The 12,085-nt window shown below is 42.0% G+C and overlaps 1 protein-coding gene and 1 pseudogene across 5 annotated transcripts in view; both read left to right on the forward strand.

The window, feature by feature from the left end:
- The first annotated feature begins 726 nt into the window (after positions 1-726).
- The window catches only part of LOC119512926 (probable G-protein coupled receptor 75), a 237,164-nt gene continuing 225,805 nt past the window's right edge, over positions 727-12,085 (forward strand). Inside the window, exons 1-3 of one of the 5 annotated variants that reach the window (XM_037807750.1) lie at positions 728-864; positions 5,178-6,655; positions 8,306-8,396. In XM_037807750.1, the coding sequence (XP_037663678.1) occupies positions 5,291-6,655; positions 8,306-8,314 (1,374 nt within the window). In that variant the 5' untranslated portion in view covers positions 728-864; positions 5,178-5,290 and the 3' untranslated portion in view covers positions 8,315-8,396. The other 4 variants (XM_037807746.1, XM_037807744.1, XM_037807745.1 and 1 more) reach the window with 4 other exon arrangements.
- On the forward strand, positions 9,603-11,867 carry LOC119512758 (annotated as a pseudogene).

Consider the following 12,085-nt stretch of genomic DNA (forward strand, 5'->3'; position numbering starts at 1 on the left):
ACAGTTTTAAATAGAACTTAATTTAATTTCTATTATTTCTTGGCTTAATTATTTTATTTTTATGAGCAGTTTCTTTTTACTTTGCATTTGTTTCCCTCTAGTTTTTCCCCTTGCTAAGTTCCCTCAGTAAATTAATTCAGAGAGCCTAGGAGAGAGGGACAATGTGTAGCTATTTTACATTAAGTTAAAGTTGATTTTATTTAAATTGTTATAAAAAAATATATATGACAATTTACAAGTTCCAAACTGGACGAAGACGCCAATTTAGGTGAAAAAATATTTGGTAGGCCGGCTTGAAGGCACAGGGGCTGGGGGAAGGTGGGCTGCGGGCACAGTCGGGAGCGTGGCAGGAAGCCCACGGTGAACCCGCCCCCCGCCACCATTCCACGGTCCCCACCTTAAGGCAAAGGCCTCAAAGTTTCGCTGTGTGCCATTGGCGTCCCCACCTCTATCCTTTCTGCGCACACCGGCTTGCCCCTGTCTTCCTCCATATTTCAACTCGCGACTACCTCTGGGAGCCTTGGCTTCAAACACAGCAAAACGCGAGGCTGAGAACCAAGATTCTGCCGCGCGGGCTCAGGAGCCGCTAGCGCGGCGCGGGGCGGGGCCCGGGGCCGGAGGACGTCCCGGAGGCCACGGGGAGCCGAGGCCTGAGTTTCCCGCGGAGTGGCGGCGCGGTTCCATGACTGCGCCCCCGAGCCCCTCGCGCCCCGGCTCGCCGCGGCTCCGGGGATGCGCGGCGGCGGCGGCCACGGCGGCCACGGAGATGGTGCCTCCAGCCCTGCATCCTCCTGGGCGGCGGGCGGATCTGCGGTCTGGGCTACAAGATGGAGGAGGAGGGGCGGCGCTGCGGCCACCGGGCAGGTGAGAGGCCACAGGCCCCTGGAGGAGGATGACCCTCCCGGGACAGGGAGGACCAGGCCCAGGAGGCTGGTGGCTTAACTAGAAGCGCGGCTGCCCAGGCCCGGCTGTCGGCACCTGTGCACCAGGCGCGCGCGGCCTGCGGAAAAGCTACTGCGCCCTTCTTTGCCTGGTGTGAGGGACGCCCCCCTCGCCGTCCGCGCGTCCTTCTCTCCCCACCAGCCCTCTGCCGGATCTCCTGTTAGCTTTCCAGCCTAGGCCCTCCCAACCATCACCTCTCCTCACCCTGGCCTGGAGCCCCCACCTATCGCCTTCCCTGGCGTGTATCGTCTCTCCTTGGCTGAGTCCTTCTCACTCCACGCTGGAGGATTCCCTAACTTCCCCTTCCCCTCATCCACTGAACCCAAGTCTTCACTGCCTCACGCCATCAGCCCCTCCGAGCTTCAAGAGGTTTGTTGTTCCACTGGGTAGGAAGAGCCAGAGCTCTGGAATCAGATAAATCTGACTTGAATTTTAGTGACCTTGGGCAAGTTATCCAGCCTCCCTGAGATTTCCTTCATCAATACAATGGGAAGGATCATAATAATTCAGAACGTTTCCCTCTGTAAGGGTTAGGCTCTGAAAATACCTGTGCTGGAGGAATTTAAGACATTATGCCGATAAAAATTGGGTTAGAAGAATCTAGGCCATGGGATGATTTGTAAAAGCGCATATAAAATATTTTAATGTTTACTACAAAATTAAAAGAGCACATTAAGTTATCAGAGGCTCCTACACATCTTAATGAGAAATAATTGGCACTATACAATAAATTTTCTTTTACTATCCCTATCTTACTAGTCACTTCAGGATCCCTCCTCTTCAGCTTTTAAAAAGATGCACGTGAATTCATTGTCTTATTATGGCTAAAATGCATGTTGTAGTCTGGTGATCCAGCTTAAACTCTTTCTGATTTTGTTACATCTTCTCCCACTTCCCAGAAACGTTTAGCTTGTATGTTTGCATTGAAAATAACATCAGTAACTGTGATTTAGTATTTAAGAATAGTAAATACATATTAATTTACTCCCCTCCCCAAATCGAGTTTTATAATTCTGCTATCATAACTTCATGCCAAATTGTGATTTCAGCCTCTTCTTTCTTAGCAGTCTTCTTTCTTAACAGTTTCTAGTTCTAAGACCTGAGTTTGCTTTCCCTCTGCTTCCTTTTGTGAAAGTTTCTCTGCCAAAACCTTCTGCTTTCTGCTTTTCTAACCTTTTCTCTAGTCAGTCCTTGATTCCTTCCTTTTTTTTAATTATCCCAATAGGTCTGATTTATGATTACTTTTTACTGGAGCCATACTTATCAAGCTTGCCAAAAAGGCATACAGAAACAAAATGCCAGAATTTTGGTTCCCAGGAACTTTCAGTTGGGAAGAGATTGCAATAGCTATTCATATGATTGTTCTCAGAATGAAATAAAGTTAGATAACTTATGTAAAGTGTTTGTTATAATTGCCTAACGTATTAGAACCAATAAATTATAGCTACTGTAATTATCTTCTAACATGGGGATACTGCCTTGACTTCTTGGGTATTCCTCTTGATTTCTTCTTTATTCTGTTTACCATAGTTGCTAAGAGTGCAGGCTCTGGAGAGCAGCTACTTAGGTACAATCCATTCTCTACCACTTTGAGTTAGGTGATCTCTCTGACTCAGTTTCATCATTTGCAAAATGGAGATAAGTTATAGTACCTAATTCAGGGCTGTTGTGGAACATTGAAAACAGTGCCTGGCACATCATAAGGAATAAAGTTAATATAATAATAAAGATAGTGATAAGTATATTATCTTCTGACCTGCAATTTTTTAAATGTATTGAAAAAATTCCACATGTACAAAAAGTGAAAGGTTCCCTCAACTCCCCAAACTCCTCTTTTCCCCTCCTGCCTCTTACCCTTGACAAATGTCAGTGCCTCACCATCTCCTTTGCCCCTTGACACCCTCTTTCACAAGTATCTCCTGCCTTGGGGTCTTTATAACTCCCATCAACCCACTCCTTCATCATTATCCACTGACTATATTTCTCTGAGCATACTGATTCAAGACTCTTCATTCTTTTAATTTCCCCAAACCAAATCCTGCTTCTCTCTTAACCCCTTTTTATTTCCTACTTACAAGGAGGAAGCCCTTGTGGGGAAGGAGGGAGGGTGCTTTGTTATAGACATTGGTATCACCTCTGTTTTTCCCACCCCCCAGATTGGGTTTTCCCTTCCCTTTTTGTAAGTTAACTCCAATTCCAGTTAACAATAAAATAACAGCAAAAGGACAAATGTTGGATAATATCACTGATATAAAATAATTAGAATAAGCAAAGTCAGAAACAACGACACAGGTTAACCAGGGCCTAGGGTAGAGATATAGAAGCAGAAATTAATGTTTAAATTGTACAGAGTTTATATTTGGGGTGATGGTGATAGTAGCACAACAGTGTATATAATTAACACCACTAAATTATGTATTTCAGTGTGGCTAAAAGGGAAAATTTTAGGTTATATATGTGTTGCTACAATAAAAATGTTTAAAAAACATAGGACTGTACAACACAAATAGTGAACCCTATAAACCATGGACTATAGTTAATAGTACAAGCTTAATAACATTCTTTCATCAGTTGTAATAGATATACCACACTAATGCAAGGAGTTTATAATAGGGTGTTATATGGAAATTATTTTCTGCATGATGTTTCTGTAAATCTACAACTTCTATAATTAAAAAAAAGGCAATAGGGAAAAAAAAGAGTTCAGAAACAGGTACATAATCTTTAAGCAGTAACAATAAGCTATCTTTTATTTTTTAAATTCTAATAAAAAAAGAAAAGGTCAGTATTTGCTTTTTTTTTTTTTTTTTTTTTTTAACCTTTCACAAAACTTTTAAAGTATAGTAATTGGTCTCACTTCCCAGTGGAGAGATTCACCATATTGCATATTAATATGCACTTTGATCCTTAGACTGTAGAAGTTATCTTCTTCCTTAAAGGACAGCCCAGTTGGTTATATGGATTTCCGAGGACTGTTACTTCTCTGAAACTCACTGGCACAGCCGTACTGTTGTAGATGCTGAGACTTCTGTATTGGGTAGTTTAATAGCTGCTGCCTGGAGCCCCCAGTGATCCCTCACTGCCCTGGCCCCTTTCCCAGTGCCCCAGCAACTAAAGGGTTAACATTGAGCACTGCTGGAGGCTTCTGGGACTCTGCTCTACCTAGTGGTCAAATACACTGAGCCTTACCTGTGTACCTCCCTAGAGCCATTTGTTATTCCTAAAATGCTAGATTAAAGCAAATGCTTTTTGATTGTCAGAGTTTTGCACCAATATCCAAAGAACAACTTAGATGGTCCCACTGGAAACCCCTTTAGGAGCCTGGTAGGCACCAAGCCACACAGGACTTTGGGGTTAGGAACAACATGGAAGGTTTGAAAGTGATAACTCTCATTTATATAGTAGATTTGAGTTGACAAAGTGGTGCTTTGCATCTAGTAAATCTCAAATATAATTCTGACACTTTTGTTACTTTCATTTTCCGTCTTAAATATAGTCTTACACAAAAATTTTCCAAAGAAGGATATGGAGTTTGCCAAGAAATTTCAAGCAGAGATAAGGAATTATAAATAATAGGAAATAAGGGATTTTTCTAGGGAAAGAAACAGGATTTGTTATGCCTAGCTTATATTTCAAGCATATGCTGTTTCTTGCCTCAGAACCTTTGCTTGTGCAAAGATCTGCTCCCCTTCTCCCAGCCTGTCCTGTACCTCGACTCCTGGCCCTCACCTTTAACCTGGCTAGCTCCTTCCTACTCACCAGATTCCATTCATCCTTTCCAGTCCCTTCCCCAAATTGGAGTAGGTTCTCCTCCTCTGTGCACTTACTACATTAGGCTATATTTACATGGTCAGGTTGATCTCCAACTAGATTGTGATCTCTTTGACAAAGAGGTTATGTTCTTGTGTTTCCAGTACCCGACACAGGGTGTTTCTAAAAGTTGACATTTGCCCATTGCTCAATCAGAATCTCTAGGGGTGAGGCCCAGGAATCTGCTTTTTTAGCACGCTTTTCAGGTAATGCTTAAACTAGCTTGAAAACTACTGGATCATAAAACTAAAAATTATTTGAATGAATGGACTGTGAGGTGTTTGCTTCTTTTCTGTATTGTGCTTTGTGAAGAGAATTGCTTGCTGTGCATGTGTCAGAGCTGAAAAATTCTTGAAAGATCATAAGATCACTATGCTTTCTACATTAATTCCTTTCCATTTCTGGGTATGCATTTTTCTGTGCAGGCTTATCTGTCTTGGCACTCTTTTGACACATACCTGCTCATCTGTGAGTTGAGGCCCTGACTTCCCACTGAGTAGTTTTGGGCAACTGAAGGAAGAGGCATTTCTCTTTGAAGATGAACTCCACAGACCACCTTTGGTATGCTCCCAATGCCACCTTGCTACACATGCCACGCTCACAAGGAGAAAATGGCACCTCTCTCCAGGAGGAGCTCCAGGATCTCATCCACACAGCCACCCTGGTAACCTGCACTTTTCTCCTCGCAGTCATCTTCTGCCTGGGCTCTTATGGCAACTTCATTGTCTTCTTGTCCTTCTTTGATCCAGCCTTTAGGAAATTCAGAACCAACTTTGATTTCATGATCCTGAACCTGTCCTTCTGTGACCTTTTCATTTGTGGAGTGACTGCCCCCATGTTCACCTTCATACTGTTCTTCAGCTCAGACAGTAATATTCCAGATGCTTTCTGCTTCACTTTCCATCTCACCAGCTCGGGCTTCATCATCATGTCACTCAAGACAGTGGCAGTGATTGCCCTGCACCGGCTCCGCATGGTGTTGGGGAAGCAGCCTAATCGCACGGCCTCCTTTCCCTGCACCTTGCTCCTCACTCTGCTTCTGTGGGCCACCAGTTTCACTCTTGCCACCCTGGCTACCATGAAAACCAGCAAGTCCCACCTCTGCCTTCCCATGTCTAGTCTGATTGCTAGAGAAGGGAAAGCCATTCTGTCTCTCTATGTGGTCGACTTCACCTTTTGTGTTGCTGTGGTCTCCGTCTCTTACATCATGATTGCTCAGACCCTGCGGAAGAATGCTCAAGTCAGGAAGTGCCCCCCTGTAGTCACAGTTGATGCTTCCAGGCCAAAGCCTTTCATGGGGGCCCCTGTGAAGAGAGGTGGAGATCCCATCCAGTGTACTCTACCAGCTCTGTATAGGAACCAGAATTACAACAAACTGCAGCATGTTCAGACCCACGGTTACACCAAGAGTCTCAACCAGCTGCCAACTCCTGCAGCCAGCCGGCTCCAGCTGGTATCAGCCATCAATCTCTCCACTGCCAAGGATTCCAAAGCTGTGGTCACCTGTGTGATCATTGTGCTCTCGGTCCTGGTGTGCTGTCTTCCACTGGGGGTTTCCTTGGTGCAGGTGGTTCTGTCCAGCAATGGGAGCTTCATCCTTTACCAGTTTGAACTGTTTGGGTTTACTCTTATATTTTTCAAGTCAGGATTAAACCCTTTTATATATTCTCGGAACAGTGCAGGGCTGAGAAAGAAAGTGTTCTGGTGCCTCCAGTACATAGGCCTGGGTTTTTTTTGCTGCAAACAGAAGACCCGACTTCGAGCCATGGGGAAAGGGAACCTTGAAGTCAACAGAAACAAATCCTCCCATCATGAAACAAACTCTGCCTACATGTTGTCTCCAAAGCCACAGAAGAAATTTGTGGACCAGGCTTGTGGCCCAAGTCATTCAAAGGAAAGCATGGTAAGTCCCAAGATGTCAGCTGGACATCAACACTTTCGCCAGAGCAGCTCAACCCCCATCAACACTCGCATTGAACTGTACTACAGCATCTATAACAGCAGCCCTTCCCAGGAAGAGAGCATCCCACATAACTTACAGCCAGTACACTCTTTTGGATTTGCGAATTCATATATTGCCATGCATTATCACACCACTAGTGATTTAATGCAAGAATATGACAGCACTTCAGCCAAGCAGATTCCAGTCCCCTCCGTGTAAAGTCATGAAAGCCAGAGAATCTTGTACAAACGGGTTTTTTGTTTTGTTTTGTTTTGTTTTTTACTTTAAGTAGATCAAAACTTAAAGATACAGCTAAACAGTTGGTAGTTAAGATGTTCTTTTATCTGAAGTACTAGCTTCTTATTGATTTGTTGCTTTGTAGTTCCTTGACATTTTAAGAATTGTAGTGAAAGTTTATTATTTAGATTTCAACCCTGAGCAATGTCACAATCTTCTGTAGTAACTTTTAAATACATGCCAGGAATAATGATGCTGCTATGTTAAAACAGAAAACCAACTGATTATGATCATTTGAGTCATTTGAGTCAGTGTTACGGGTCTTCAAAGTATATATTGGCAGGGTTTTTTAAAGAATGTGAAGTTATGACTTTTGGTTGGAGGTGTTACTTTATGAATACAATTATAAATTTTTATTCTTTGAAATGTTGAAAAAGGGAACAATACACCTCTTTTTTTTTGTAGCAGGCTGATTTGAACAAATAATATACTATTAAGGCAGAAAATCAGAAATATATTATCTATAACTTATCAAAAATATCCAGACATTGAGTTCTTTCCTCTCATAAGGCAGTCACTAATGTTTACAATTAGTGCTATTTCTTATTACAGGTGTTATCATTTTGTGTTGATGGAGAAGATATATAGTTCTTTTAAAGAAAGAAAGATATGTTTATGCTTGTTGAAATAAATTGTTCTATTTTGGAATGATCTTATCCAAGAATCCTGTGAAAATAGGGTTGCATTTTCAATGGAGTTGCGCTGTTCCTGGGAGAGAAGGTGCTACTGTGGTCATCTCAGGCAGGGCTTTATGTAAGAAGCAGTCTGGACTGTTACCTTTAATTTTACTTAACAAGCCATGAGGATGAGATTGGGAGTGCTTTGATTTATGCTTTCCTTCTGTGTGAGAAAGGTTTACTAATAGCTTGACAAAAAGTATCCAAGTAGCTAGAAATAACTTCTTTTTTGTCTTTACTACTCTTGTCTTTATCACTACAGTAGAAAAATTAAGATCTGTTTTCAAACTGTCTTCTTCTCTTCCGTTAATCTTAAACTGGAAATGGACAGTAAGGAAAAATAAATTTAATATTTCTATACCTAAAACTAATTTTATTGTATATTCTGTGATTCCTAGCACAATAACTGTGAGCCCACATTTTTATGGAAGAAAATATTTTCATTATACAGTTAGCATCTGGACTTTCTAGAATTTTGGAACTATAACTGCTAGACACAAGATGAGCATCAAGACAAAAAACCTATCTTTATAAATTGTTATATCAAGAACTATTATTGCAGATTGAAAGGCACTTTATTCCTTTGGATGAAAGACTCAATTTATAGCACCCTCCCTCAGTTTCTTCCCAAATACAGAGGTCATGAAAGACATGGAGAAGACAGAGTAGATATTCAGCTAGAATCCTGTTCAGCCTCATCAAACAACTCCTGCTTTCCAGTATCAACCAATCATTTCTATTTCTGAGAATTAAGTATGAGGTATGGGTTTTATTTTGTTTTTAAATTCACTTTTTAGATCTTTCTTTTTCTGCCTCTTTTTTTATTCTCTTCCTTTCTCTCTCCTTCCTATCTGGTCTCCTTCCCTCCCTCCCTCCTTCCATTCCCACATCCCCTCTCCTTCCTTCCCTTTCTTTCTTTACTTTTTCATTAAATTTTAGAACAGAAAATATCCCCTCTCCTGCTTTTTCTTTTTTGTAATTGAATACTGTTTTGGAAATCACTATGAATCTGCTTAATGTGTTTTTCAGTTTTTAATACAACACTTTTTATTTAGTCCTCCTGTGGGATAGGTTAGTGTATTACCTCTATTTAATAAAGACAGAATTAAGAAATGGAAGATCCTCTCTCATGATGATTTGAAGGATTGTGGCAAAGTAGGAATTAGACTTTTGTTCCTAAATTCAAAATCTGGTCATTATTCCAATAGGCCAAACAGCATTATAATTAATAGCATTAATCAAAAAGATATTTCACACTTTTAAAGGTATATGTATATATCTTTTTTGGCCAGACATTTCAGATGTGATTTAATAAAAGGTTAAAACAAAAGTAATTTCTACTTGTAAAATTAAAAAGGTCAGGTTTCCTGTGTGACCTTTGAGTTTGAGATGATGTGACCAGCATAGGGCCCATCTTTGGGAGGTAAAAAATTACAACATAAAGAAAACTAAGAATGTGCATATGAGGTATCCTGTTTCTTTATGCTCATTGAGAGATTATTGATTTAACTTGCATGAAATACATAGTGGACTAGATTCCTACACCCCACCCCACCCCCCATATATCCATATCTGTAAGGATGGATAGATAGATAGATAGATAGATAGACTTGTTTCTTCATAAGGGCTAAAATGAGAACTAAAAGTAATGAAAGTTCAGTTGAATATGATTAATTAGCAGGGTACATCAATTAGTTCTCTTGATGCTTTCCTGTGATGTATGTGATGTATTTTCAAATATTTTATAATTGTTCTTATGTTACCCAGTAGGCCAGGTTTGTATTTTTGATGCTTTTGATGTTCTTCTAAAATAATGTTTGGAAAATAAAAACACTGAAAACCCTAGCATTTCTGAAATTCAGATTGTAACATGATGACTTGCCTGTCCAGTCATTTAAAGCCGATCAGAGCATGGCAGCAATCATTGTTGCACAATGCGTAACAAAGTTCTTTTCTTTAAGAAATGACAGAGTTTGCTTGGCCACAATATGTAGCATGTATGTTCAGACTAATGAAAAGTAATTAGCTCCAAAAGTTACTTATTTGCTAAACGGTTTCTCACCCCCTGGGAGAATTCCTGACTGAACATTGCAGCAACTTCTTTAAAATGATATTGACCTGGAAAATAGCAATGGAGTCCTCGAATTTTTGGTTTATCAATCAGGGTTCAGTTTTGAGAATCAGAAACATTAATGTAAGCATAAAATGATTTAATATAAGAAATAAGATGTATTAAAATTCACTAGAAGGTCAGAGCTCTATGATGGGTTTCCAGGAAAGATTCCACAATAAACATCACCAGCCTGACCTGCCAAGACAGCTACTACTTATGCTGTAACCAGGAAGGGAGGGAATCAGAGGTCTCCCTTGGACTTTTTTTTTTAAATTCAGTTTTATTGAGATATATTCACATATCATAGTCATCCGTGGTGTATAATCAACTGTTCACAGTACCATCATATAGTTGTGCATTCATCACCCCAATCAATTTTTTGAACATTTTCCTTATACCAGAAAAAGTAAAAATAAGAATAAAAAATAAAAGTAAAAAAGAACACCCAAATCATCCCTACCTTATTTTTCATTTAGTTTTTGTCCCCATTTTTCTACTCATGCATCCATACACTGGATAAAAGGAGTGTGATCCACAAGGCATTCACAATCACTCTGTTACCCCTTGTAAGCTGCATTGTTATACAATAATCTTCAAGAGTCATCCCTTGGACTTTTGACTTTAAGGTAGTCATCAAGTTGTCATCCAGGGATAAGGAACCTGCTGCTGCCACTAGCTTCACAATGGACACTGTTGGCATCTACAAAACAAGTGGCTGGAAACTAGAACTCTGCTGTAAAAGAAATATGGTACTGTGTATTAACTATTAGAAACTAATTTTCATCTAGAGCTCTAGCTCCAGGGGAATCTTTGGAAAGTGTAGTTACACTAAAAAATGTATACTAGAAGGATTTTGGAGTGGTTGCTGCTCTCCAGTCTTCCCTGTCCACAATGGTCCACCTTCTTGGTACTCAAAATTTATATACACACGTCTAGCCATACCTCCAGACAACAGCAATAGCAATAATATCACTGTCCCACTTTAAATAATACAACCTCTCTCATTTAAACAAAAACATGCTTGCTCTCCCCCTCAGCAGGAGAAAAGCGATTCATCACATACAAGGGAACTACAATAAGATTAACTACTGATTTCTCATTAGAAACCATGGGGTGCCGGGGAAGATGTAGCTGCCTCTTCTCTGAGCCACCCCTTTGCCTCCGGACTTCTCTGGGGCCAGCAGCCACCTGACCAGGGGCCTAGGGCCGCGGGCTCAGGCGACGACCACGGGCTCTGTGTCCAACCAGCAGTTTGCAGGTGGCTGCGCCAAGGCGGCGGCGGAGGCACAGCGGCTGCACGGTGCCGGCATCTGTAAGTGGTTCAATGCGCGCATGGGGTTCGGCTTCCTGTCCATGACCGCCCGCGCCCGGGTCGCACTCGACCCCCCTGTGGATGTCTTTGTGCATCAGAGTAAGCTGCACATGGAGGGCTTCCGGAGCATGAAGGAAGGTGAGGCAGTGCAGTTCACCTTTAAGAAGTCTGCCAAGGGCCTGGAATCTATTCTTGTCACTGGAACTGGTGGGGTGTTCTGTATTGGGAGTGAGAGACGGCCAAAGGGGAAGAACATGTAGAAGCGCAGATGAAAAGGAGACAGGTGCTACAATTGTGGCTGTCTAGACCATCATGCCAAGGAATGCAAGCTGCCACCCTAGCCCAAGAACTGTCACTTCTGCCGAAGCATCAGCGGTATGGTAGCCTCATGTCCACTGAAGGCCCAGCAGGCGGCCAGCTCACAGGGAAAGCCCTCCTACTTTGGGGAGAAAGAAGAGATCCACAGCCCTGCCCTGCTCCCAGAGGCCCAGCATTGAGCCTACAGCACGTGGGGGCAATCCTTTTGCGATTAGGAAGTTCCAAGGAGCAGGCGTCAATCGGCAGATTGGAGAAAGTGGGAGATGGTGGGTAGGGACAGCTGGCACTGCCGTGTATCTCAGGCTGGGGTCCATAGCATCACCCCCTCTTCCATCTTGGTGGGGGAGGGTGGTGAGGCAAAGGAATTCCAACCAAGCTCTATCCAAATACAAGTGAGGGCTTTTAGGAGAAATACCCTTAGAGCCTGCATGAAATACTCTAGAATCTCTAGTTTTATGACAGTGACTTGGATAGGGAAGTTTTCCTTTGAAAGAGGATTTATAAAAATTTCTCATGCCAGAGTGAAAAGATGAGAGCCGTTTGATGGACCCAACCCGGCAGCCAATACTTTCTGTGGGAGGGAATCTCAGGGGTGGAACAGGGTTTTTCCATGTCTTGTCTCATAACCCTCTCTTGGGTCAGGGTGCTGGGAACTATCCTAAGCAGTGGGTTGT

Source organism: Choloepus didactylus, chromosome 17 (genome assembly GCF_015220235.1).
Source record: "Choloepus didactylus isolate mChoDid1 chromosome 17, mChoDid1.pri, whole genome shotgun sequence".
Lineage (NCBI taxonomy): Eukaryota > Metazoa > Chordata > Mammalia > Pilosa > Megalonychidae > Choloepus > Choloepus didactylus.